The sequence below is a fragment of the Microtus oregoni genome, unplaced genomic scaffold (assembly GCF_018167655.1).
Source record: "Microtus oregoni isolate MIOR12 unplaced genomic scaffold, Mior012 000134F_ref0000037, whole genome shotgun sequence".
NCBI lineage: Eukaryota > Metazoa > Chordata > Mammalia > Rodentia > Cricetidae > Microtus > Microtus oregoni.
In genome coordinates, this window is record NW_024544778.1 from 1,699,894 (window position 1) to 1,726,734 (window position 26,841).

A 26,841-nucleotide genomic window follows, 5' to 3' on the forward strand; every position below is an offset into this window, starting at 1 on the left:
GATGTTTCAGATATTACTTTCTAACTTGTTCTTCTTGCCTCTTCATTTTCCCCTCCTTTCATTCTGGGTGCCCAGCTAGTTGTTTCTTCTTACATCCTATTTCGTAGCTGGTTACCCCACTTTACAGATCATTTTGGAGATCCCCCATGTCCTCGTATTCCAGAAACTCGAGCACCCGTCACATACCAAACAGATCCTGAAGGTTTCTTCGTTTTGTACAACTTTCTGTTGTTGCTGCTCTTCTTTAGCTGTATAAATGCTATATAGTCTGCTTTGCTAGTGATTCTCCCTTTATTTCTCTACTATTAAGCTCATTTAATATTTTTAATTTCATGTTACATTGATCATTAATTTGTGTTTGCACTGGATCTTTGCTGGCATTTCCTGTATGCTCCTTCATTGCAAGCTTATCTTCCTCTTCCCTAGGACAGCTCCCTTCAGGTCCGTCAGCTGTCATGGACTGAGCTGTCTGAACATATCCATGTAGATATAGATGTCTACATAGACAGGTTTTCCTGTGCTGACATCAGTCTCATCAGAGCCTGGAGAATGGAGACTTTGAGGGACCCCCTGGCCGTTTCCCACAATGCCAAGGTCTTCCCTGGCACAGCTGAGTGTGGCTTTTCAGCTACAAGGCTGCTTCCCTGTAGTGTCTCTTGGCAAGATGTCCATGAGAAACGGCTCCTTTGGTCTGACCTCAAGGGTTCCTCATTGACAATGGCCATCTTGCTTTGCCGGAGATTTCTTGCTCCTGGTTGTCTTTCTCCTTGAGAAGGATCTGTCGTCTTGGTTGTGGCATGTCATGTGGGCTGGAGCGCCTTGGACATGTTTTGTTGTCCAGACCCTTCCAGAATGTACTACAGGCTAGGTAGCAGACAGGGCCTAAGGTGGCATTGTGAACCTAGCCCACATGGAGCTGATGACTTGGTTCTACGATAAATATTGTCAGGTCCTAGGCTTCTTCTCTGAGGCTCCTAGACTCCCAAAAGACCTAGTTCACCTGGATTCCTTCTTGAAGTTCAAGACAGAAGAATGGTGAGCACTGTGTGTCTTTTCCATGGAAGGTGTGAACAATCATCTATTTACCCAGTGTAAGGCACTGAATACAGGCCGAAGAACAATCCCACCCAAGTCTAGCGTGGTGAGCCAGTCAGTCTCCTGAAGTAGGAGTTACTTACACACGGGTGACTCAAAGGCACTCCCTAGCAGGGGAGACAGCTCACAGAAGTCTCTGGAGACCTCTGCCCTACTTGTACGCATCTCTCCAGCTGAAGAGTTTCCTCTCCCCAGCAGTTGTTACTGCTTTTATAACTGACTCTATCTAGGCTGAGCAGGGTATACATCCAAAGAGAATAGGTTCCCAAAAAGCCAGTACATGCAGTAGGGATAAATCCTGGTGCTACTGCCAGTGGCCCCTCAGTCTGCCCCAGCCATGCAACTGTCAACCACAATCAGAGGGACTAGTTTGGTCCTATGCTTGTTTCTTCCCAGTCTGGCTGGAGTTGGTGAGCTCCCATTAGCTCAGGTAGACTGTTTCAGTGGGTGAACCCATCATCGTCTTGATGTCTTTGCTCGTGTTCTCACTCCTCCCACTCTTCAACTGGACTTTGGTTGCTCAGTCCAGTGCTCTAATATGGGTCTCTGCCTCTGTTCCCATCAGACAAGACTGCCTGACAAAATTGGGAGCATGGGGATGGGGGGAGAAGAGGAGGGGTGAGGAGAACTTCAGGAATGAGATAGTCGAGAAGGAGGAAGGACAGAGATGAGAACAAGGAAAGAGATATCTTGATTGAGGGAGCCTTTATAGGGTTAGCAAGAAACCTGGCTCTAGAGAAATTCCCAGGAATCCACAAGGATGACTCTAGCTAAGACCCTAAGCAGTAGAGGAGAGGGGGCCCGATCTTGACTTGCCCTGTAGTCAGACTGATGAATATCTTAAATATCACCATAGAACCTTCATCCAGCAACTGATGGAACCAGACATTCTTTTTAAATTTTTTTCTTTTAGTACATCATTTCTCCCCTTTCCTTCCTCTCTCCAAACTCCCATATACCCCGCTCTTTGCTCTTTCAAATTCATGGCTTCCTTTTTTCATTGGTTGTTGTTATGCACCGTGTGTGTGTGTGTGTGTGTGTGTGTGTGTATGTGTGTGTGTGTGTATTTCTCCCACTCTCCAAATTCCTTAGTAGTTCATGTAGAGTTGAGGCTTTGCCCACCTCAATCTGTGTTTGTTGTCAGAGATGGCTCATTTGTTCCCGGCTGCTTAGACCCGAAATAATCACTCAGAAACTATAATATTTGCAACACTGTTTGGCCAACAGTTTAAGCATATTGCTAGCTAGCTCATATATCCTCAGCTAACCCATCTCCATTAATCTATGCATCACCACGAGGTTGTGACCTACCAGCAAAGTTTTGGCAGGCTCCAGCGGAGGTATCTGTCTCCTATGGGGGGCTGCATGGCTTCCCCCTGACTCTGCCTACTCTCTCTCTATATCTCTTCCAGCCTGGCTATATTCTGTTAAGCCATTGGCCAAAAGAAGCTTCTTTATTAACCAATAAAAGCACCACCTATACAGAAGGACTTCCCACACCACGTTACCATGTCTGTTGTCTTTGTTCAGCTCAGCTTTAGGCAGTAATGTTGGTGACAGTCTTTCTGCCTCCTCTTCTACAGTGATCCCTGCGGCTTAGCTGCTTATATTGCGGATGTGTGAGTTGGGGCTGGGGCTCCACAGCTCTGCCTTTTGATTGGTTGTGGCTTTCTCTGAAGATCTCTGACCATTGCAAAGAGAAGTTTCCCTGATGAGGGTGGGGACTACACTTCTCTGTGGGTACAGGGACAAATGCTTAGACTGAAGTTAGGGATTATGCTGGGTCAGTATTGTGGTGGCGGTTGTGGGTTCTCCTCCAAGAGCCATGACTTCACAAATCCTAGAGGGTTGACTGGGCTTCTAGTATAAGGTATGATTTCCCTCTTACTGAACAGGTCTTAGGTCAACTTAGAGAACAGTTAGTTTCCCACACAGAAGGAGGAGGGTAAAATAATAATAAGGAGTCTGAAGAAGTCATATGGAATTGTACAAAACACTTATAGTACATGTAAGCTGGTGTATAAACACATGTGTGTATTTTAAATAAAGTTTTTCCATCTGGGCTGACCGTGCTCCCTCTTAGAGAGCCAAAGACCATCTAATAAAAACCCTAACAACTCATGAGAAGCCCTCTTTTGGGTTGGTTAGGATTGTCCAAGGGAGTCCTAAAACATTGCAGGCTGTTACTAGTTAGTGCCCTTGGTTGTCTCCCAGATGTAGAAGGTAAGTCCCTATTGCTAAAGACATCGTGCGTTTCAGACATGGGGCTCAGAGGCCTCCTCCCTGAGGACCAGCTTTCATGGTACTGGGAGGCTCGACTCAAACTTCCGTAGGAGGGAACCCTACAGGCACATAGTGACACATACACCTTGACTTTCTCAGAGGTTCTAATTGTTTTTGAAATTCTGTCTTTTTCATTTACTTTTCTCTATTTTCATATTTTTCAGATACAGTTATTGTAAAGACTGTACCTTTGGTCAGTCTCTTTTTGTTGCTCCTGTTATTTTGGCATTTGTTAGGTTTTATTCACTTGAAATTCTTAACTGGATTTTCTATGTTGTGGGTTAAATTGTAGGGCTATATAGTTTTCTTTTAGCAGGTAGTGATAATGGCCAGCCAAATACACTGCTGTCTACTATGTTTTCAGGTCACAGAGTGGAAGGGCTTCACAGAGAGAGGTGGCCAAGTCTGGACAGACCTGGCCGTATAGACTGGGCTCCATGACAATGGCTTTATGCAGTTGCCCTTGCTCCCAGGAGCTTATCTGGGATGTGATTTTTTTTCCCTTGCCCCAGGGCTCTGCCAGTGGTCCTCTGAGGCTCAGGACTCAGTTCTTTCCCCTGTTCATGTGCTTGGCAAGCACAGCTTGTCCTTTTGCTGGTTTCTGCTGTATTGTTTGGAGCCTCACCCTGTGCATCACAGCTTCAGAGATGGCAGGCACCATGAAAGGTCTGTGTGTGCTTTCTAACTGTGCACCTAGACCTAGGCACTTTCCAGACTTCCCCGTGTCCCCTGGCATACTTTACAATCATGCCCCTGTGTCCCATGGTACTTTCTGCAGGTCTCCCCCATTCCCTGGCATTCTTTGCAGATGTACCCCATTTCATCCCAGCATGCTCTGCAGATCTCCTTCCCTATGTCCCGTGGCATCCCTTGTTGATATGCACCCATGTCCCTGTAGCTCACTACATCCCCAGGCTAACTTTGTGTCCATTGACCCTCACCTGACTTTGAGGAGTCCCCTGGAACCCTGGCCTGCACTGCTGTCTGCAAGTTCCCCTCAGAAGGGCCCATGGGCCTCAGAGGGAACCTGGTACAAGCCCCATAGAGTTTGATTGAGGCAGAGATGACCCTAAGCCTGAGGGTTTATTTCTTCCTTTCCTGACTCACTGAATGCACCTGTATCCCAGTTTAAATGGCTACTTTTGCTCTGGAATTAGATCAATTTTTTTTTCTTCGATATGAATTAATGACAGCTCTGTTTAGCAAGAAGGAAAGTCTAGAATGGGTATGAATGTTGGTTGCTCTCTGGTGAGAACAAGAAGCGCCAGCCTTGTGCAGAGAGACTACAGCGGCCAGCTTCACAGAAGAGGAGGCTGTGGGAAGTAGCTGCTTCGATGATGTGTGCACATGTCTTAGGCCCTGCTGAGACTTGTCCAGTCTGTCTTCAGATGCTAAGAATGAGCCCTCTTGCTTGACAGTATGAGCGAGAGCACGTCCCTCATTCTCCAGTCAAGGGATTTAAATAAAGACTGCCAGCTGCCGGCATTGGGTTTCTCTGATGGTTTACACTGAAGTGGGATTTCTGTAATCTCTGAAACTTTCCCTGTGTTTGGGCCTTCTGGAACCAAGCTTGTGTGTGGTCACTGGGTGTCTCAAGACTTTTTCCCCCTCATGGGCTCCTTGTAGACTGTTCTCACAGGACCCGATGGATGTGTTTGATGGGACCAGGGCTTGAATCCCTGTCCTGGATTGACCTTCCTCTATCTCCTTATTCACAGGGTCCGGGAAGCTGCCATGACGAGCCTCATGGACTTGATACTTCTGCTGGTACGGACAGAGCCGCAGCTGATTGAGGCCCACATGTGAGTATCCGAGGACCGCAGGGGCTGCCCTGTGTCTTTATCCCTTCTCAGAGTAGCTTCTCTGACCTCTGTCTGCCCCTCCACAGTTTGTGGGCCATGGCCAGGGGCCTCCTCCTGTTGCATGTCCCCAGGACAGGATACCCACCCCCCTACCCCTGTACCAGGACTTCCTTTGATCTGGCCTGTTTGGCAGCCAGCTTCAGAGAGTGAGACTGTGGTGGTCTCTGAACTCCGGTTCTGTAGCCGAGATTCCGGCCAGGAGGGGCCACCATCATTTGATCCAGCCCCGGTGATTCTCAACCTCTTCTGCCACACTGCTGAGGCCTGGAGTTCTACTGTTCTGGCTTTTTGTTGTTGTTATTTTCTGTTTTGTTGTTGTTGTTGACCTGAGTTGTATAAGAAAGGCTGAGCAAGGCATGCAAGCCAGTAAGCAGCATTCCTCCATGACTTCTGCCTTTGTTCTGCCACCAGCCTTAAGTTCTTGTCCTGACTTCCTGTAGTGATGGAGTATAACCTGAGAATTACAAGTGGAAATAAACCCTTTTCTACCCAAATTGCTTTTAGTCATGGTGTTTTATCACAGCAATAAAAACCCTAACTAAGACACGTGTCCTGTTTGCAGCTGTGAGCGCGTCATGTGTTGCGTTGCCCAGCAGGCAAGCGAGAAGATTGATCGGTTCCGTGCCCATGCCGCCCAGGTGTTCCTGACTCTATTGCACTTCGACAGCCCTCCCATTCCCCATGTTCCCCACCGCAGAGAACTGGAAAGCCTGTTCCCCAGGTACTGTCAGGTACGGATCCCCTTTGCAGCCCAGCCCCTCCAAGCGTGGCCTTGAGGAAATCGCTTTCTTTCAGGTCTGACGTGGCCTCTGTGAACTGGAATGCACCTTCCCAGGCCTTCCCTCTCATCACCCAGCTCTTGGAACTGCCCACCTACAGATACCATGTCCTGCTGGGGCTGGCCGTGTCTGTTGGTGGTTTGACGGCTTCTACGGTAAGGAGGTATCGGGCTGTGCAGGACAAGGGGATCCAGGGGACTCCTTCCAGAGGGTTCTGTCCTTAGATGTGTGCACTGCACATGCTCAGTCATAACAGCCCAGCACCTGGAAGGCCCTCATGTCTTTGTAGTTTGCAGTTGTTTCTGTTTGGTCCTAAGCATTTACTGTCGTTGACGTAGCCTTGGGGGACCAAGGGAAAAACTAGCCATGCTGTGCCTCAGTACTACGTTTCGGGTTTTAGGTCAGGTATTCTACACAGAGCCTCTTTGAGTACATGAAGAGGATTCAGAAGGATGCTCAACTCCTGGAGAGCTTCAGTGGGACCCTCCTGAAGGTCTTTGAGGACAACCTCTTGAATGACAGGTGAGGGATATCTTGAGGCTGGGAGGTCATGGTGCCTGTGCCCCAATCCTATTTCCACAGAGCCCAGGTTTCCCTGGGACACATGGTCACAGTTAGTAGGTGAGGAGCAGGGCCCAGCACACTGTCAGGCCCTGCTGGCTCCCTTCAGTAACTTCAGTGAACCCCAGCATTCATCTCTGGGCCTCACCGGTTCTTGGCACTCACCTCCTACAATCCCTCTCCCTCAAGGCAGGAAAATGAGCTTTTCTGTGTGCGTGTGCAGATGCCAGATAACATGTGAAGTGGGATGAGGTTCTAGTCTGTAGGAATATTCCCTGACTTTTCTTGTCTGTAATAACCTCATCGAGAATATAAGAAACCGGAAAGGCAACCCATGAAGTATGTGGGGTGGTTCCTGTGGGTGTGCGAAACCTTTCTTGTTCCTCCTGCCCCAGAGCTCTCCCAGCCGTCCACTCTGGCAGCCACTGATCTGCTATCACCTTAAGTCGAGGTGGCCTTTTGTGTCATTCCATTTAAACAGGCAGGCAGTGTCATCACCCCATCTGTCTGTCCGTCCTCTTGTTGAGCTGACTCACTTTTTGGGCATTTCATGTTCCAGGCCTTGCAGACAACTGCAGTGGACATGCAGGAATGGATCTCTGTGGATGCACACCCCCTTTTCTTGGGTACACACTGTATGATGGACTGTGGGGCCATGTCAGTTGTTAACTTCTCTGAAACTGCTGGTCCCGTCTGTTCCATGTCTCACCAGCAATGGTGTGGTCAGCCTCTCGGGTGGCTATTCTGTTTGACACTCAGCCGCCCTCTTAGAGTCTGAGGTGTGCCTTCCCTGACACCACAGCTGTTTAGTTGGGTTTTCCTCCTCCCTGGTTTTGATGCCTTCACTGGACCAGGCAAGTCCTTGTTAGGTCTGTGGTTTGAAGGAGCCACCTCTCACCTGCCGTGTGCTTCAGTGAGCTAGTGTTGTTGCTGAGAAATCTTTGCCTAATCTGGAGGTCCTAGAGAGCTCCTCTCGTCCAGAAGCTTCAGCTTTAGGTTCTATCTTTAGCCCTATGGTTTGTTTTGAGATAGTTTTGTGAGTGCTTTGTTTAATTTTGCAAATGACTGTCCAGTTGTCTAGCTGTCCAGCACAGCCTGCTGGACTGCTCACTGTCCTGGCTTTGCGCCTTGTCAAAACCATCAGGTGTACAGGTGATGCTGGACTTTACCTGGCCGTCTGTACATCTTTACGTCAGCAGCTCTGTTCTTACCTTTGCTTTAGGTAAGCCCTGAAAGGAGCCACGTTGGCTCCTGCTTTATTCTTACTTCCCATAGTCATCCTGGCTTTCTGTAAGAATTATAATGCTGGTGTGTCTGTCCTTAAGAATGTGGCAAGGCTGTCTTGACTCTAGACTCATCTAGGAAGAGCCATGGTGTTCAGGGTTTGTGTTTTGCTTTGTTTTTTTAACTTGTCAGTGGCATTTGCCTGTCCCTCGCATGGGTGGCTCATAGTTCTTGGGTGCTTGTGTGAGTCTCATGTTTGCTTATCTTGTCCTCTCAGGGTGTCTGTATCACTGCTGAAAATGCTGGACCAGCTGCTGTCCAATGGGTGCTTCGACATCTTTACTGCTGAGGAGAAGTAAGTATCTGCTTGCTTAATGCTCCCTATCTGGTGAAACCTAGTTGCCCAAATTTAAAAAAAAAAAAATGTATTTATTGTTTTGGTACCTTGCTGTGTTGCTCAGGCTAGCTTCACTGTTACCCAGGTAGGAAGGTAGACTTGGACAGGTGAGGGTAGTCCACTTACTAGGGCAGGCAGGCAGAGAGGTCTGGAAGCTGACGGAACCTGAGGTGTGATAAGGACTGGATGGAAATAGAACAGTCTGTGGGCTGTGTTTTGGGGCCCAGGAGTGTGCCTGAGCCCATCATAGCGGGACAGAGGCTATGGGACATAGGGCACGAATGCTGCTTCCTGCTGTCTGTGGTTCCTCTGCCTCTTGTCCAGAGGAGCAGACAGTCCAGCTGCATGATGTCTCGAAGCCCTGGAACCACGTAGGTGCCAGGCTGCCTTCCTGAGTGGATGATACTTTTGTGCTCATTTTTGCCTTGTGGTCTTCACCAAATGAAAGCTAAGTTCCTTAGAAACTGCCTGGAGCTTTGAATTTTCCTTTTAAGTTAACTGGTGGTGGATTCAAATCCACTGGGTCTAGACTGGTCTCCTTTGCTCATTGCTATTTGCTTTCTATTTTCTGCCCCCCCCCCCCAGAAGGTCTGTGCTGTATGGGCATCAGGCTGGTGTCATGTTGAGAATGTGTTCAGGTGCGAGTAGTAACTGACTTGATCAGGTCAGGCCTGAGAGGGCGCCAGACTGTGGCTGATCCAGGGGCATGACGCCAACAGATGTGAGTGTGAGGGAGCCATAGCAGCCGGAAAACGTTATGGCTGGTGTGTGTCTTTCCACAACAGAAATCTTTCAGAATACCAGGTGTGGCCAGGAAGCCATGTCACCCCACTCAGACAGGCAGAGCCGAGACGTTCATTAGACACCAACCACGGGAGGCTCATGCCTGGTGGATTAGCTCAGGAGTCTTTCAGGAATGCTGGAGATGACCAAGTTCAGTGTAGACCTGGATTGGGACCATTGGGACCACAGAGTCTGTGGCGTGTGGGACCTTTAAGTCTAGAAGAGCAATAGAATTGCTTGAGTCCCAGAGGAAGACCAACTGAGGATGTATTTTAGAGAGCTAGTCAGGGAAGGACTGAGATCTGGATCAAAGTCCCAGGGTACGGCAGCATTCTCTTCATACCAGGGTTGACCTGGGAATTAACTGTCATGGACTAGCCTGGTGTGGTAGCCCAGTATCAAGGTCATTGGGGATGACTAGGACCCCTCCTATGGCTTCTTTCCATGAATAGTACCTGCTGGTAGGGTCTTCTGTTGGGTGGGTCACTTGGATATGGTCATACCATAGCTGTGCTGGGCCTGCCTGCCCAGGTGTTGAATACCATGGGTAAGGTGGGTGATGGCATATCTCACCAGTAGTGAGATAGGATAGCTGTTCTCTGCTGTGTGTGTTGGGAATGAAAGAAAGTGGTTGATGCCACATGGCACAGCATCTGTTGAGCAAGCCGACCTTCAGGTTACTTGGTACCAACAGCACACTGGATGCCAGTAGAGCATGAACCATACTGCTCTGTATTCCTGTAAAGACCTACTTACAATACTGTTTTCCCCTTCAAGCCACCCCTTCTGTGTGAAGTTGCTCACACTTTGTAAGGAAGAAATCAGGAAGTCAAAAGATGTCCAGAAGCTTCGGGCGAGCATTGCAGTGTGAGTTTTAAGTGCTCCTGGGTGGAGATGGAGGGACTTGGTGGGAAATACAATTTTGATCACAAAGCTGTTTAAAATATGGACTGTTGGAGTGTTCAGTGAGGAAGGGAAAAGTCAGATGATTGCTGTGAGTCTGGAGGGTCAACCTGCAGGAAAGCTCTACCTCTCACATGCCCAAGGAATGTGAATACAACTATGCCAGTTCAGGCATCTGGGCAAGTACACACTGGCACAGAACACTGTTCATGTGTAGGCAATCTGATAGATACACACAGGCACATGCTAACACAAAGATCTCATTATGTATAGGCAAGTACATGGGAACACATTAGTATACAGTGCACACTTGGATACATGACCATATACCACATGGGAGCGCACTAGCACACAACACACAGGTGTGTATATAGGTGCACACACATTAACACATGGCTCAAGGTTTATGCTGTGTACTTGTTGGGTCTCAGATGTGTCTTGGGTCCTTGGGTAACATGAGTATGGCACGGCTCCATGTCCCCTGTGGGCTTTCTGCAGGCTCTGTGGGATGGTGCAGTTCAATGGTGATGTGCGACAGAAGGTCCTTCTGCAGCTGTTCATCCTCCTTGGCCACCCCTTCCCTGTGGTGAGTGTGTCCGCCCCACCTCAAGGCCATCTAAAGGTCTGTGCTCATGTATGGCCTTTAGACGAGTGTGTGTTGGTGTAACTTTGAAGTAGGTTTAGAAGTAAACACAGGGGTGAGATGGTTTCCAGGCGTAGGCAGCCCTGGGTCATGGTAGTCAAGTGGCTGGCGTTCGTATGAAAGCAACGTGGGTGCTGGTACCGGGCAGGGTGAGCATAAGGAAGCATTGCTGAGGGTGGGGTGTCAACAGCCTAGGGTTAGGATTCCCCTCCTACCCAAGAACTCTCTAAGTATCCCAAAAGGGAAATTTCTCCCCTAAGTAGTCAGGGAATTTCTGCAAAGGACAGTAGGTTTTTTTTTTTTTTTTTTTTTTTTGAGGTAGAGTGGGATGGCCCACCGCTCACCCTCAAAAAGGCACATTACAGGGTAGACAAGGCCATCTGAAGCAGTTTGTCACAGGACACTAGCAAGAGGGACGGATCCCAGGCAGGAGTCCCTTCTGACAGAGGCTGCTGATCTTCCTTCTGCTGCATGTCTGTGATGGCAGAAGTGTCTGGGCTGTGGCCAGATTCATTTCCCAGTGGTGATGGGTTTTCCTCTTGTTGACCTGCTGTTCTTGTCCCAGATCCGGAAGGCCACAGCAAGCCAGCTGTACGAGATGGTGCTCACCTATAGTGACTTGGTGGATGCAGGCGTGCTTGATGACGTCATGTCTGTGCTCAGTGACACAGCCTGGTAAGTAGGGGCTGCCTGAGCTGCTGCCACTTCTCTCCTGTCCCCCTAGCTTCTGATGGAAAGAGGGGAGACATTTCTAACCCTCAATAGCTTCACATAGGGCTGAGGACAGACACATCCTGGGAGCTTCAGGAAAATGTTTAATGTGTGACTGCTTTTCTCTTGTAAGCAAGGTGGGCAGAGTGGCTCAGAAGCTGGTGTTCTTCAGTAACTCGAATACAGGGTCATCAGGATGCCACCAAGTGGGTGTCAGTTAGCAACTTTTATTTTCCTACTGCCCTGTGATCTTTCCTGTTTTAATGGCCTTAGAGACTTGTCTTCAAAGTCAAGAAGTGGAGAGGAGATGGTGGTGGTGGGGTGTACAGCCTGTGGGTGTGATTCTCAGACATTCCAGCCTGAGCCTGGAAGCAGTTACCTTATATGACCTGTGATCCAGGCACTGTACACATTCATATACATGTTTGCATACATGATTACATACATACAGCTGCTCATAGTCACATATGTATGTACTACCAAGCTGACTTGTCCCCTGTAGCAGATATACTATTTGGGAGGCACAGCCAGGTAGGCCAAGTTACTGCTACTGCGGACACTGTCCACTCAGACTGATGGAGAGGGGTATTGCTGATCTCAAATGCTGGCAGGTCTGTTGGGGTGGTAGCAAGTGAGGGTTTGTGATGTATATTCATGCATGCTCCCCAGAACAGCGATCTCCATAGGAGCTCATGCTAGGATGTGGCCTTCCTGCCTCGGTGAGAGCTGTGGGGGCCTGGAAGGCCAGAATGCATTTCAAGGTCTTTGCTGTCAGTAGAAACTTAGCACGGTGCCTTCTGATGAGACACTGCTTCCATTGTGGAAGCAATGGGCATTGCTTCCAACTTCCTAAAACACTCATCTTGAGAAAGGACAGCAGAGAGGGAGGGAGAACTTTGTGTATGCATGTGTCAGGGCTTGCATATGTGAGTGCAGTTGCCTGCCGAGGCCAAAAAAAGATGTCCAAATCCCCCTAGAGCCGGGGTTACAGGTGGTTGTGAGTTGCCCTACATGGGTGTTAGGAACTCTGAAGAATATGACACCTGGTTTACAGAGGACTATTTTTACTAACCCTTACAAAACATGCTTTGTACCTTTCTATTCAATGAAATCAACAGCATCTGCGTTCTAATGAAGATGCAGAAGCCTCTTAGCCTGAGGTCACGTCTCTTCTGTATGTTCCTAGAACAGGGTATGGGCCCTGGTATCTACTCTGGGGGAAGAAACTGAACCATGTTGGCTTCGGGGACTCAAATGCTTTACTCCCCAGGGACGCAGAGCTTCCAGTTGTAAGAGGGCAGCGGAATCACCTGTGTGACCTCCTTGGTGTGCCCAGACCCCAGCTGGCTACAAAGGTAACAAGTATTCTGAGGATACATGGGGCCTGTGCTGTCTGCTGTTCTGAGCTCCTGTCTAAAGTAAACCGGGTCCCACAGTCCGTTCTCTTATCATCCCTGCCTGGATGTACTCTGAGGACACCTGTCCCCTCAGGCTTCCGTGTCTCCCTGGACTTCTGTCCCACTGGGGCCTCAGTCCTCTTGATTGCCTGTGCTTGGCTGTGGAAGCTGCTGTCGGATGTTAGCTGTGGCGTAGGACATGGGCTCCCTGCCCTTATAGAACCCAAGCCTTCAGAAGCCCAGCCTCATGCTGGAGTCCTAGGTGAGTCAGGGACAGAGGAACATTCCAGTCAGCCAGTCCTTCTCCACCCTTGGGCTTTTCCTGGCCGGTGGGATACATCCCTTCCTAGAAGACAGTTCAGGTGTGCCTGACAGAGATGACTTTCCTACCTTGCTGCAGGCCCCCATGGTGGGGATTCTGTCGTCTTACTCCAATCAGTACTGACGAAGCAGTGTTTGCGTTTGTCTCGGCTGTCCTTTAATTATGTCTGAACTTTGGGGGGTGCACTCTGGAGCTGTTATTAACTAGGTGTTCCTACACTTGACATCCCCTCTGCCTCTGTTAGTGGTGACATCTGGTTAGCTTGTCTTCTGTACAGTAAATTATGCCTTTGTGTCATTTACAGGTCTTTATTAATTAGTGTTTCATGTTTACTCTAATTACTGACAAGTTTATGTTCATAGTCTCTGTTTCCTATTTGACCTTCCTGTTTACAGTTTCTTTATCTGGATTTCATTTCCCATCCTGCTAACTTGTTCACTGTTCTATTCTTCTGTCCCTGATTACCCTGGGGCCAGCACCCTTTCCCTGCCTACTGCCTCATCCCTGACCTTGACCTCTGAGCCGGGCTTGCCCTAACCCTGAGGCCTTGGTATTTAGCTGACACAGTCTTGACAGTCAGCTACTGTTTTTCCTGTTTGCTTTGCTTTGATGATCTAGCTTTAAACCCTGAGCTCCTGTTACCTCGCATGCTGGAAAGGATTTTGTTCTTTCCCTCTCTTGTGTGTGCTATGCTGGGTTTGTGTGCCTGAGTTCTCCCAGGGCCTCCCCCTTGGGGAGCCAGGATGTAGTCTCAGTCTCCTATATGGAGAGCGAACTTGAGTTTTTCAACTCTGTTCATTCACATACTTCAAAGTTCCCTATCAATGGAAAGAACATTTAGCAACCTACTCTGTCCACCAACCTGCCAGGATCCTGGGACATGGCAGCCTTTAGCCATACATCAGAGGGTGGGGACTAGCCTGACGTTGCTGTGTATCTTTACAGCCTGCTCCTGGAAGCTGAACCGTTGCCTGCCTAGCTGGGATGCCCTGCCCCGAGGCTCTACAACAAGCTTTACCATCATGGAAACTTGGTGCCACACACCTGAGAAAGGTGGCACATGCTGCTAGCTGGACTGGGAGGCCATCCACAGAGCGCAGTGACTTCATGCATGCTGTCCTCTGGTGGCCTGGTCTGCCCGTACTTCTGCTGTCCTAACACCATGTGCTTCCCATTAAATCATGCTCCATACAGCCCAGCCTCCATCTCTGGGACTTAGGTGAAGATCCACCGTGGGTTCCGCTCCTGGTGTTTTGCTGGGTTTTAGGCACTTAGTGATTTCTGTAGCATGGCAGATGCTCACACCCTGGTGGAGTGGGAAGTGCTGGGCACATGCAGTGGCAGGAGCTCTCTCCTCCTCATGCTGAGCCAGCCACGTCCCCAGCAGTCCTATCATGGTCTGAGCAAGAGATCCTCAGAATCCAGTGTCCCTGTGGGACTATGGGACAGCTCTGGTCCCCGGGCCTGGATCCTTTGCACTTCCTGTCCCAGGACGTACATTACCTGTCCTGCTGTGGTAGCCTCATGCCTGCCTCTTTGATCTGTCTATATCCGAGGCCTGGGAGCCTGCTGAATGTTGCTCATTGAGCTTTAACCTCAGAGAGAGAGAGAGCATAGAGGCTGTGTGTGCCCAAGGCCATGTCCCTGCTTCTTTCTAGTGGATGAAATTTTGGTGGTAGCAGGGCAGAGTAGATAAAAGGCCACAAGAAACCTAATAAAGCTGGAACTCTACCGAGCTGTGTTCTCAACACTGGTAGACGGAAATCTGTCCTCATGGAAGGAACTCTGGCTCTTGTTGGGTCTTCACTGCGTTGAGTGAAGAAGAAACATCCAGGAATGGTGTGCACACCTTTCATCCCAGCAGAGGCAGGCGGGTCTCTGAGTTTGACGCTAGTCTGGTCTGCATAGTGAGTTCCAGGATGACATAGAAAAACCTGTCCCAACAAAAACAGAAGAAACCCTGGGTTGATGATCCATCACCATATAAACGGGGTGTGGTGGTAGGTGCCTAGGATCCTAGCACTTGGAAGGATCATCTCTGAGGAGGCATGCAGAGCATTTTAAGCTGGGCTGGGATATAGGAAACCCTATCCCTCCCCATAAATAACAATTCTCCCTGCAAAAAAGTTAAGAGGTAGAAATGGTCAGAGATTAGGATAGGAGCTGGAGAGATTTGCTCAGTGGTTAAGAAAGAGTAATCTTGCAAACAACTTGAGCTCATCCCTAGCACCCATAAAACCACCTGTAAGTTCATTTTCGGGGGAGTTCAGTATCTTTGGCCTCAGCAGAAACTACACTCACGTGCAATATTTATACTAAAAAAAAATTAAAAGACAGATTAGGAAACAAAACAGAAGAGCTTCTGAGAAAATAGCAAAAGCAAAGGTCCTATATGGATGAGGCCCCAGCTCAAGACAGAATTCTGCAAGGTCAGAAGCTACCCAGGAGGACAGCTGGTAAGTCCATATTGTATCCCTGCTTCCCAGACTAGGAATGTTCATGGTTCGACAACCAGTCCTTGGAGGTGGGGGTGGGATCTGAGCTGGCACCAGGTGCCCTGGGTGGGTAAAATTACTGTTAAGAAGGCAGATGGTAGTCCAGTGGTTACCAGCTCACCAGCGGACATTGGAGTTGAGGAAGACAGTAAGATCTGCATTATACTGAAAAATTGTCAGCTTGGCTAAATCATGTGTATGGTGTGTGTCTTCGGTGGGGTTAACTATTGCTATGAGGAGACACCATGACTATGGCATCTCAAAACATATAACTGCAGGGGCTCACAGTTTAGAGATTCAGTCCCTCATGGCAGGAAGCAGGCAGGCGCTGGAGAAACAGGTGAGTATCCTACATCTTGCAGGCAGCAGGAAGTTGACTGACTCACTGGGCAGTGAGTGTCCTGAGTATATGAAACCTTCAAGGCTACCCCCACAGTGACACACTTCCTCAAGAAGGTGTGGCCCAGATTAAAGATATGACCACCAGCCTCAAGGTCTGGATTAAAGGCCCGCGTCACCTGTCCATCCAGCCTCTAACAAGGCCACACCTCATAATCGTGCCACTCCCTATGAGCTTCTGGGGGCCAAACACATTCAGACTACCACAGTGTAACTACCATTCAAGAAAGTGGGCTGTAGTATTCAGTGCAGTCAGAGTATCCCTGATCCCCAGCTGAAAAGCAGTGATTTCTGTGGGTGAGCTTTAAGCAGCAGAAAATGACCTCATGCAGGCAGTTTCCGTCAGGATACCAAGCAAGGGAGAAATGCATGGTAGCTAATATGGGGTTTAATATACAGGTAAAATTTCTTCAAATGGACAAGTGAGGTAGAAAAGGGGTCTTAGTCCTGTGATCTGAGTGAGGGTGGTGTGTAGGAAACCCAGACACCAGGTGAGCCTGCTGACCCGCCAGGAGCTGCCGAGGAAGGTATCACAGCAGCAGCAGAGAGAGTCTTAACATGAAAGACGAGAAAAAGGACAGGTGTGACAAACATCAATAAGGAGATTGTTGACACAACGGGAGTGCATTCAAGTCCCCATCTAAAGACAAGACTAACCTGGAGGGACACAGACAAAACTTGGGAAGGCTCAGCCTTGGAGAGGGAGATGCCCACGTTTCCTTGAGCAGGAAGATGTCAGAGCTTTAAACCTTGCACATATGTGGATGTACTAACAATGTTTAAGCCGGGCACACGTCTGTAGCCCACTGCTCAGGAGGTGGAGATGGGAGGGAGAGTTCAAGGCCAGCCTGGGCTACACAGTAAGACACTACCTCAGTAAGTAACAAAGCAAATCAGGAAGAGCAAAGCCAGCCTACCATCTGGGATGGGCACTTAAATTGAGAGGCTAAATCTTATCATTTAATGTGAATGCCCGACAGGCTTGAGTTTAATCATTCACTCCCAGGTGGTGGCACCTGTGGGAATTAGGGCCTGTTGTGAAGACGTGGGTTGCTGGATGATGGGGTTTAGAGCCTGGTCCTCTCTCTAAAGACATGAGAGGGTGAAGAGTCCCAGCTGTGAAGAACAATGCCTACCGTCAATGCCTTCCCTACCTTGACGGACCATACCACCCTCAAACCACAAGCCTATATATACCTCCAGAATTTGCTGCTTGTTTGGTATTTGGTCACACTAATGAGAAAAGTAGCTAGTACAGATGGTTTGAAAAATGAAGAAAAGTTTGGCTTAATAGACATTTCTAGAACCTAGAAGCAACTTTGATAATATAGACTCCTGCTTTTAAAAGGTAAAGTAGTATTTTAAAAATTAACAGTTGGGAGCTGGGCGGTGGTGGCGCACGCCTTTAATCCCAGCACTCGGGAGGCAGAGGCAGGCGGATCTCTGTGAGTTCGAGGCCAGCCTGGTCTACAAGAGCTAGTGCCAGGATAGGCTCCAAAGCTACAGAGAAACCCTGTCTCGAAAAACTAAAAAAACAAACAAAAAAACCAGTTGGTCCAAGTTACCAAACACAGGAAATTTGCCTAAAGTGGTGCTTAGAAGATTAAGACCTCAAGTTATGTAGCAGAAATGAAAGGGTGAAAACTAAGGAACAGAACGTGAGGGGAGGAGCTGGAGGAAGCAGAGAGTGACGGACAGTTGTCTGTGGAAGGGAGTAGAGCAGACAAGGCTCAGAACCTGCAGTGGGTGCAGTGCAGACACCTGGTGGCAAACTCAGCTGAAATGAACGAAGTCCCGGCCTTCCTGCAAGTTCAGTGACTTCAGGTTGTCTTCAAATGCACCCCCTGTGAGGTCCTGTGGGGAGAGGAGATCCAGCTCAGTCAGGCTTCCTCGTGCTCTTGACTGCTGCAGGGACTGAGACTGGGCCCACTTACCCTCCCTCTGCTGATTAGGGGAGAGGGAAACCAAAGGCTAGTCAGAGCTGCAGCTAGGACTGGTGTTGGCCACCGGTAGGGTGAGGTACTGAGAGGTGCCCTTGCTGTCTGGCCTTGCCCCTCTCCAGAAGGCAGATAAGGCACTCTCTGGTTTACCTTTCCTTCCTGCTATTCAGGGAACTTTGTCTCATCTCTGCAAGATCTACCAAGTGCCCACCCCGTGACTTCTTACCTGTCACCCCCACCCCCAGTCCCTAAAGGGAGCAAGGACCATAATCTTGCTAAAGAACAGCCCAACTAGTGGCATCCGGTAGGATGTGGGAGGGACCGCTTTGTTTCTCTTAAGGCATCTGTCTTTGGGCCAGCACAACAGGCCTCTGAGCTGGGCTGTGACACTGACCCTACTTGTCCCATCATTGCTACCGGTGGTCAGAAACACTCGAGTGAATTGGGCAGTGGTGGCGCACACTTTTAATCCTAGCACTTGGGAGGCAGAGGCAGGCGGATCTCAAGTTCTGAGATCTGAGTTCAAGGACAGCCTGGTACAGAGTGAGTTCCAGGACAGCCAGGGCTACAAAGTGAAACCCTGTCTCAAAAAACAAAAAGTAAAAGTGAAACACCTGAGTGAGCTGCCTGAAAAAGCAGAAATGTCCACAGTGGCCACACTTGCCGCCCTTCCTCTTTTCCCTCTCACTTCCCCTCCTTTCCCTTCCCCATATTCAGAGAAGTTATCGGGCTTGGGGCAGGGTAGGTCAGAGTCTGCCCCCATGAGACTTAACACTGTTGAACACGGAACTACTCACTGGATGCTCCTGTGTTTAACATGTTCTGGGAGAGTGAGAGGACACATGAAGGGAAGGGGTGTCTGCAGGACACAAGCCAACAAGGGTTAACACCGGAGTTGTAGAGGAGAAATCCCAGTTCTAAACATGGCAGGCTGAATCTAAATTCCCACCAGATGAGTGGTGCTCAGCTTCAAGTGAGACACCCCCACACCACAGCAAGATAGTTCTCCAAAAGGGTAGAAACAGGCCATCCAACATGGGTGGCCTTTGGAGGTGTCACAGCCAGACTTCTCTTCTAGGACAAACCAGAGGAATGGAGCTCACGGCAGCATGGCCAGTAACTCCCACAAGCCATGGCCCTGACAAGACCCAATAATCTGTACCACATAGGTGCTGAGAGGAATCAGTCATAAGGACAAAGAGTTGGGATCTGTTCACAGATGGCCACATGAGTGGCAAGCAGACGGTCCTACTGTGTGTACCCAGTGCTATATGGATGCCAGGAAGGTGTTCTGCCAGCTGGGGCCATGCTGTGAGCCTCATATGGTGTCCTGCTACTGCCCATAGCTCTTTGAAGCCTGCACATCCTACATAGGGTACTTTGGACACTTCGTCCAGCCCCTTGGAACATTTGCACTGTTCTTAAGGAGGCTGTAACTCTGCCCTGTGAGCGCACATCCTCTTTTCTAATAAAGATACTTACGAAAAGAGGTGGAGGGCTAAATGTGACCTGCAGGTCAGTGGTTGCTAACCTGTGTCGAGCCATCTTCTGTGTGTCACGGGCCACAATACAAAAAGTTCCTTTAAATAAGAAATGTAAAAATAGCCTCCTTCTGTGGTGAGACCCTGGAATGTGAGCAGGAACTGGTAGAGAGAGACCAGGGAGCAGAAATGATCATCTCAGCCTTACCAAGAGAATGGGCTGCCTAATGTGAGGCCGGGACAATTAGATGTACCAACCTTTCTATTAAAATAACTTCTCACTGTATCACAAAGAGCAGAAGTCCTAGTCATAGGTGTGGGTCGTGTAATCCATCTCAGAATGAGGGTCAAAGTCAAATAATGTAAGTTACTCGAAACGGCAAAATATACCATCAGCTTATAAATTAAAATTCTGGAACAAGAGATGGCTTCAGTAAAGTGCTTGCCACACGCACACGCGGACCTGCGTTCAGTCTCTGGCACCACTGTGAAGGCTGGTGTGGTGGTATACACCTGCATGCCAGCAGTGGGGAATCGGGGACAGGAGAACCCAATGGTTTGCTTCCCTGCTATAGTCTTGCTCAGTCAGGGAGCTGAGTGAAAGAACCTGTCTCAGTAGTGATGATGAAGCCAGTGTCAACCTCTGACCTCCCCTAGCATACACAAATATACCATGCACACAAAGAATATCCAAAGTATGTAACACAATCACAGGCAGGTCCATCTTCCTTACTGTGTTAAGAGAAATGCTACAGACTGCTAGAAGATGCTTGGTAAGCAGTGGAAACAGCTAAGGAGGGGCCTTTCTTTCCCACAGTATCATATACCCGTTTCCAGGTGTGACTGTTATCTGCTACTGTGACACCACTCTATAGGAGACACAGACAGATAGACGTGTCTCACTTTCTGGGGGGCTAAAACCCAGGCCTACCCCTGTAATGACCGGAAATGAGCTGTCACAGATTGGAAGCCACGGGTTGAAACACAGGCTGGAGTTCCACCTATGGCCCCACATGTGGGGGACAGCCGCACCTTTTGCTGAGGGCCCACCATATCCATCACTGTAACAGAGGGTGACAGCACTATCTTTGAAGCTGGTAATACCTTGTCCTGCGGCTGCTGACATTTAGGGTGGCCATGCTGTCTCTCCTGGTAGATGTCTAGAAATTCCCATAGGACTTGGAGAGAGACAAACTATCCAAGAATAAAAGGAGTCAAGCAAATAATAGACAACTTACCAGCACTTGCCATGAGACCTTTAGGAATAAGACTCCCCTGGACCCAAAGCTGGAGCGGGATGGTGGGTGGCTCCGAGGCCAGCGGTGAGCAGATACAGTTTGACAAGAGTGACTGGGATACAAGGCTGGCTTAGCTCTGCCTCAGCCTGCACCCAGAAGCTTCTCAGTGAAAGACAGGTCCATTTTACTACAGTGAGGAAAAGCCATGGACGGACAGGGCTACTGACCATCAGGATTGCACACGGTCGATGACCAGGGGCAGGTCCCACGGGCAGGACATACTAGCCCTCCACAGCCCAGTACACATCCCTTCCAGGTGAACTCAACTGTGATGGATGCTTTCTGTTAAAAAACATGACGTTCTGTATAAGAAAGAACTTCCTATGCAGGATCACCATCGAATCCATTAATGTCACCCCATTAAAGAGTTCTGGGAATATCTGAAGAGCAGACTCCCAAGAGGGAATCTGCCACATGCTTGACCAGCCAAGAAACAGTGTCCAGAGCAGATGAAGAAAGGTTAGCCCTAGCTCCACCAAGAACCTTGCTGTCCCGTCATTGTTAGCTTGGCACAGTTGTTGGGGACTCCTTTCCTGGAGAGACTGGGATTCTGTGTAACACTGACCACAAGTAACCTTGTTTTCCACAGAAACAGGATGCTTGGCACCTATGTCCACATGACCAAAAGCAGAGAAACCAGATGAACCGAAGCAGGGTCCTGTGGCCCCACTGGTCACCACCAGGCTGTTACTCTATGTGGGCAAGGCTGCCCTTCAGGTAACATGAGCCACAGCGCTTGAACGTGGTGGCTGGGCTCAGAACAATGACTTTGAGAACAGCTTTACAAGGGGGTTACCAGGCATGCCCACCTCATCCCCCACCTCTAACTTAGCTCAGGGTGTTTTTATGGTCACCTGTCTCCTCCAGTCTTAGATTCCTCTCTAGTGCTGGGATTAAACATATATACCACCGCCACCTGGCCTCTATGGCTAACTAGTGTGGCTGCTGGGATTAACGGTGTGTGCCACCACTGCACGGCTGACTAGTGTGGCCTTGCACCCTGATCTTCAGGCAAGCTTACTTACTAAGGCACAAACAAGATACCACTGTAGCTGATTTACAATAAGGATACAGGAAGCGGGCTATGCTCTGGTGTCCTTTGTTTTAGTCACTTGTCAGAGTGGGAAAGCACTGAGGGGCCCCACCACCAGAGCCAACACTCACCAGCTTCACACAGATGACAAAGGGGGACCGGGCAGCTTGGAAATGCAGGATGGGGACCTTCGGCTTGGGTCTCTCCTATAAAGATGGTGCCAGCCATGAGTCACTAGGGCGTCACGCAGAAGGAACTCCCTGGAACCTGTCCTAACCATAGCTTCTACTCTCAGTAGCTTGTGGTCAAGTAGCTGATGGAAGTCTTGGGCCAGTCGGGGCAGGACAGGTGGTTGTGTCCCGGATTCTAGCAGCCCCAGCCACCTGATAGCCACAAGAACCAACTCTGGTATGCCAACATTGATGCCCATACCGAAGGAACATGTAGCCGTTTCCCCCAAGGACAGGGGCAGAGTCCTAAGGGGTCCTGGAGACTCTTTGAGGGCTACATTTTTGGGCAGAGCCAAAAATGCCAAAGTATAAGGGGAAGCTGGCATGGTATGGATGATCCTCCCCTCTAAGGTGCTTTGGTGGTCTGCACATGGCTACATACCTGAGACTCCTCATGGCAGTAAAAGCCCTTTCCGATCTTGTTCTCATCAACATCACAGAAGGCCACCACCTGGGGGTGAACACGGACAGGCAGGTCAGATGGTGGTCGCGGGTGTACGGTAAAGACATGACAGGATTGAGGGAGTCAGGAGAGTGGCCAACGGGATGAGGAGGACAGGGTCCTACCTTGCACCGGCTGGCTGCTGTCAGGCTGCGGTATAACCTACGCCCCTGCTTGCCTGCATTCCAAATGGTGAAGCACTTCCAACGGGGCAGGACTTGTTCCTCTAGGAAGTGGACACGGTGGGTCCAGATGGTCACCCTGTAGCCAAGCAGAGGGAAAAGCTAGGGCTGGCCAGATGTGGGCTCCAGAGCCACCTTACCCCTTAGTCCTGGGGACACACGTGAACGGCTTACATGAAGTGTAAACCAAGGGAGATCTGGTTCTACCTACCACTGTCATAGTTAGAGGTCACCATGAGCCACCATGTACAGCAATGCTCTTTGGGAAGCCTTTAGCCACTCATACTGATCCCAATTTCTATTTGGGACCCTGAGAAATACAGACTTGATGGATGGGGGCCTCTCCACAGCTGCCAGTTCCACCAGCACACGAGTGCCTCCAGTATGTGGCAGGTGTGTATACGTGTGCACAAACAGGAGGGTTCATGCAAAACCCAGTGGCTGGCATCAGGTATCTTATCATTCTCTACCCTACCTGAGACAGGGTTGAACCTGGAGCTCGCCAACTCAGCAAGACTACCAGCAAGCTTCAGGGATCCTGTTTCCCTTCTCGGCACTGGGGTTACAGGTGTGTGTTGCCTTGGCTTTTTATGTGGGTGCTAGAGATTGAACCTGGCTCCGTCAGTGAAGTGCTTGCTGCAGAAACATGAGGACCTAAGTTCAATCTCCCCAGGTTCCAAATTCTAAATGTGGCAACTAGTCCTTCTGAGTTAGAAAGAGAAAAGGAGTGAGAGTGGACCAAACCACCCTGGGCTAATTTCACAGAGGAGTCAATACTCACAAGGAAGGCCTGGGTAAGGTCATAGTCACATTAGGAAATAAACTTTCTACCCTAGAGGTCCCTTTCTGGGCACAGTAGGCCCTTGGATGAAGATCTCCAGGGCTGGTTCTTTCTCCTGAGATCTCCTCACCTGCTGCCCCTCATCTAAGGGCCTCCCAGACCCTAGCACTCTGTCCTTTGGATGGTGCCTCCCTTGTATTCAGGGCTGTGCCTCCTGACGTCACTACCCACATCAAAGCATGCTTTGCCTGTTCAGCATCTCCCTGAGATCTCCTGTGTGAAAACATTCTAATTAGGGTTGTGCCTAGCTCAGTGGTTTTGGTAGGGGATTCCCTGGAGGTTCTGGGGAACAACATTTAATCCTGAACCCCAGCCAGAACCCCAGCCAGTTCTCTCGATGGCTGCAGTGCCCCCTTTATAAGAGAAAGTCACACACAGGACTTGCTTCAGCCCCATACATATACCTCTGCAGCCATACTGTCACCCAAGGAAAGGGAAGGCCCTGAGAGTGAGAACCTTGATCTCACACCAGACCTCAAGCAAGGGTCAGATACTTCAGCAATGTCATAAGCCAAGAAAGGACCTTCTGATTTGTATCTCTCAGCAAACTTTAGAGTGATGGGCCCAGCCAGTTTCAATATGGGAGCAGAAGGCAGGAGGGTAAAGTCAAAGGCAAAAGATCAAGACTAGTTGGCACCCCCCAGCAGAGGTGTTGACACACCTGTCTGTCTGCTCTAAGTGTAGGTGAGGGTTCTCAACAAAATGAGGCTGAAGCAACCCCAGGCACAGGCTTCTCAGACCCTGTGAGATGCCAGCAAGCCAACCTCCATCTCATCCTAGCCCCAAGCACCCCTTCCCTTCTGCCTCCAGCAAGGGCCTTTGCAGGAAACCTGCATGGAGACAGCACACTGTGAAGGGTTCATGGATATGAACACAGGAGATGTAGCAGGGGCTATGAGGCATCTCTATGTCCTCTCGGGCTCCTCAAGGAATGCCCTGCCTAGACGCGGCTAGAGGGCTGCTTGTCCTCACTTGACCTCTGAGGATACCCTGAGAGTTTGTTCCCATAGCGTTGGTCACTTCAAGAGGTCTGTTCTGGTCAGTCCCCTGAGCAAGATGTGATGTATGCATCAAATCCATGAGGGTACATGCACAGTGCTCTTGTGCGGTATATGTGCACACGTGCCGTGACTGCCCATGTGCCTTTCTGCATGTATGTATGTGACATGGTCATAGGTAAGTAAACATGTACAACAGCAGCTCCTGCTAGAGACTAAGCACGGATGATGTGTTGGTGAGATCCTGCCCACGCACTCGCTGGGTCCACTGGGGTATCTCTGTGTGAGAAAAAACCCTGATCCTGCTATGCTCCGTCTGTGAAGCTTACTGTGAAGCTTATTTACAGGATGGTGGGTTTAACTGGACAGTGAAGTCAACTTGGTTTCCCAAAACCCTGGGCACCAATGACTTTATACTGCAATCCCAAACCTGTCCACCAGGACTGGGCTCTAGCTGTAAGGCTCTTAGCATCCTGAGTTTTGTTAGGTGGTTTCTAACGGGAAGGGGGGTTGCGTGCAGTTACTAAAAGGTGTGATGCAGAAACTGCAGGACATCTGGGCCTTGCTAGAGCATCCTGCACTGGTCTTGTTTCCCCTAGGAATCTGCCTGGAGAACAGGCCATCTGGCATCCAGCAAGTTTGTGTCTTTTTGTTAGGAGACCATCAACTTAGAGCTGGGGTCAACAGCTAAGGGAACTGGTTTTCTTGGACCCAAATGTCCACATTGAGACTGAAAGATCACAGACTCAGCACTGTACCACCCACAAGAGTCCATGGGTAAGCGGTGGCTGGTGGGGTGCGAAAGGCCCCTATTCCCAGAAGGCATGGTCACTGGTCAGTAGCATCTGTGGCCAGAAACAAAAGGCTGTAAAAATCTTGCCAGAGGCACATGGGGGATGGCCCACCTGTCCCATCAGGTACCACAGCAGCCGTATGTCAGCACAAGCCGTCTTGGGCTGAATACCAGGGGTCAGGACGTGTCTGGTCCCCTCATTCCTACTTTTGAGGTGCATCTTGTTGCTGCACTTATCTGGGGAAAGGGCCCCATTTAGTTCTCTCCAAATATTTGAGAAAAGCACGAACCCAGCCTCATACTGCCAGGGAACAAGGTCAGAAACATACTTCTCTTCAGACCTCAACTGTGATAATGGGAAGCTAACAGCTTGCAGAATATAAGCAGCCTGGGTATCATAAAAGGTTAAACATATCGTAAGACCAAAGAACCCTCAGTGAAAGAATGAAGGCACCAGATGAAGTGGCGACAGTCGGTTCAACAGCTCACGAGTTTAAGGAATGCTTGATTTCCTGAAGGGGCTATTCTCTCTATGTCCTTTGGTATCTGAGGTATTACACACATGAACAAAGACAAATGACACAAATTCAGGCCATTTTGAGCCTGAAATAAAAACGACAGAATCGAGGTATTGCCACCTGAAGACTTCTGATAGATTAGACAAAGACAACTCTCCAGCGAGCCTCACGTTGTAATTACAGCTGCTATCCTGGGAGGTGGTGCGGCTCACAGCTTAAAGACTTTAATCCAACACAGAAACTCACATTAGATCACTTATTTTTATGCTGTGGGTGGCAAAGCTTACTGTGAAAACACAAAGGCATGAACTCTGTCTACACAGGCCGCTCTGCTGAGGGCGTGAGGAGTGCCTGCTGGGTGGGCTGCAAGCCACCACCCAGGAGTCGAGACTCATGGACGAGCATGGGAAGGACCCCCGTTATACAAATGGCCGCATCCCAAGGCCGCTCACGCTCACGTGGCCTACGGGATGACAGGAGATGAGTGTAGTGTTTCGGTCAGCCAGTAGAATCAGTACCAGAAACACCCGCAGCTTGGTGCCCAGATAGCTCCCACAGTGTTCTGGGACTAATTTCTACTTCTATCAGTGGACACTGGGAAGGGGTTCCTTCTTGGGAGAAACACTGCTGTGTGTTCTAATGCAGGTATAGTTTACACAGGATGAATATAAACCTATACTAGCCGATTTTTAAGACAGCTGTACTCTTGGTTTGTTTCATTCGCACTTCTGAACCTAGTTTGCTCATGTGACTGAGGTTTTAGTGAGAACCATGGTCTGTTGCTCGTTCTCTTGTAACACACCTCTGTCTCACACACAGCACAGACTGAAGAGTTAAGAAGCTCTCTCTTTTATACTAAGAGCAAGCCTGGTTCTACATCTTTAACCAGTGGGCTTGGAGAGCCAAGGACAGATGGCCCGTGCCAAAGAAAAGTGAAACGGGGTCCGTCGTTAGCCCATCAGATCTTTTCTTGGGTCCCACGGTGAGCTGCGCTAGGTTAGAGCAAATGAGAACAAAGCTGAGAGCAAGCCTTCACCCCAAACAATCAGGGAAACCGGTATTTGGCTTTGGCACTGGTATTTCCTGACCTCTGAAACAGGACATCCGGTAGCCCTGAAGGACTTACTATGAGGTGCTACAGTATACTCTGACCCCACCACTTTCCTCCTCAGTGGTATTCCCTACACCCCACCCTTATGAGCTTCATGAAGTCCTGACTCCAATCACACCA

At 49.4% G+C, this 26,841-nt stretch overlaps 2 protein-coding genes across 2 annotated transcripts in view; one reads left to right on the plus strand and one right to left on the minus strand.

Annotated features, from left to right (window-relative positions):
• LOC121444590 (tubulin-specific chaperone D-like) overlaps positions 1-14,043 on the plus strand; it is a 148,370-nt gene extending 134,327 nt beyond the window's left edge. The window contains exons 30-39 of the mRNA XM_041646431.1: positions 5,097-5,180; positions 5,803-5,961; positions 6,036-6,174; positions 6,420-6,541; positions 8,082-8,159; positions 9,762-9,851; positions 10,386-10,473; positions 11,096-11,205; positions 12,512-12,596; positions 13,906-14,043. Coding sequence (XP_041502365.1) covers positions 5,097-5,180; positions 5,803-5,961; positions 6,036-6,174; positions 6,420-6,541; positions 8,082-8,159; positions 9,762-9,851; positions 10,386-10,473; positions 11,096-11,205; positions 12,512-12,596; positions 13,906-13,923 — 973 coding nt within the window. The 3' untranslated portion in view covers positions 13,924-14,043. The remainder of the gene's footprint in view (positions 1-5,096; positions 5,181-5,802; positions 5,962-6,035; positions 6,175-6,419; positions 6,542-8,081; positions 8,160-9,761; positions 9,852-10,385; positions 10,474-11,095; positions 11,206-12,511; positions 12,597-13,905) is intronic.
• A 735-nt stretch (positions 14,044-14,778) lies between these two features.
• The window catches only part of LOC121444592 (UDP-GlcNAc:betaGal beta-1,3-N-acetylglucosaminyltransferase-like protein 1), a 79,990-nt gene continuing 67,927 nt past the window's right edge, over positions 14,779-26,841 (minus strand). The window contains exons 9-13 of the mRNA XM_041646433.1: positions 22,404-22,539; positions 22,219-22,287; positions 21,738-21,812; positions 17,592-17,708; positions 14,779-14,894 (exon numbers count right to left, since the gene is read on the minus strand). Of these exons, the coding sequence (XP_041502367.1) occupies positions 17,628-17,708; positions 21,738-21,812; positions 22,219-22,287; positions 22,404-22,539 (361 nt within the window). The 3' untranslated portion in view covers positions 14,779-14,894; positions 17,592-17,627. The remainder of the gene's footprint in view (positions 14,895-17,591; positions 17,709-21,737; positions 21,813-22,218; positions 22,288-22,403; positions 22,540-26,841) is intronic.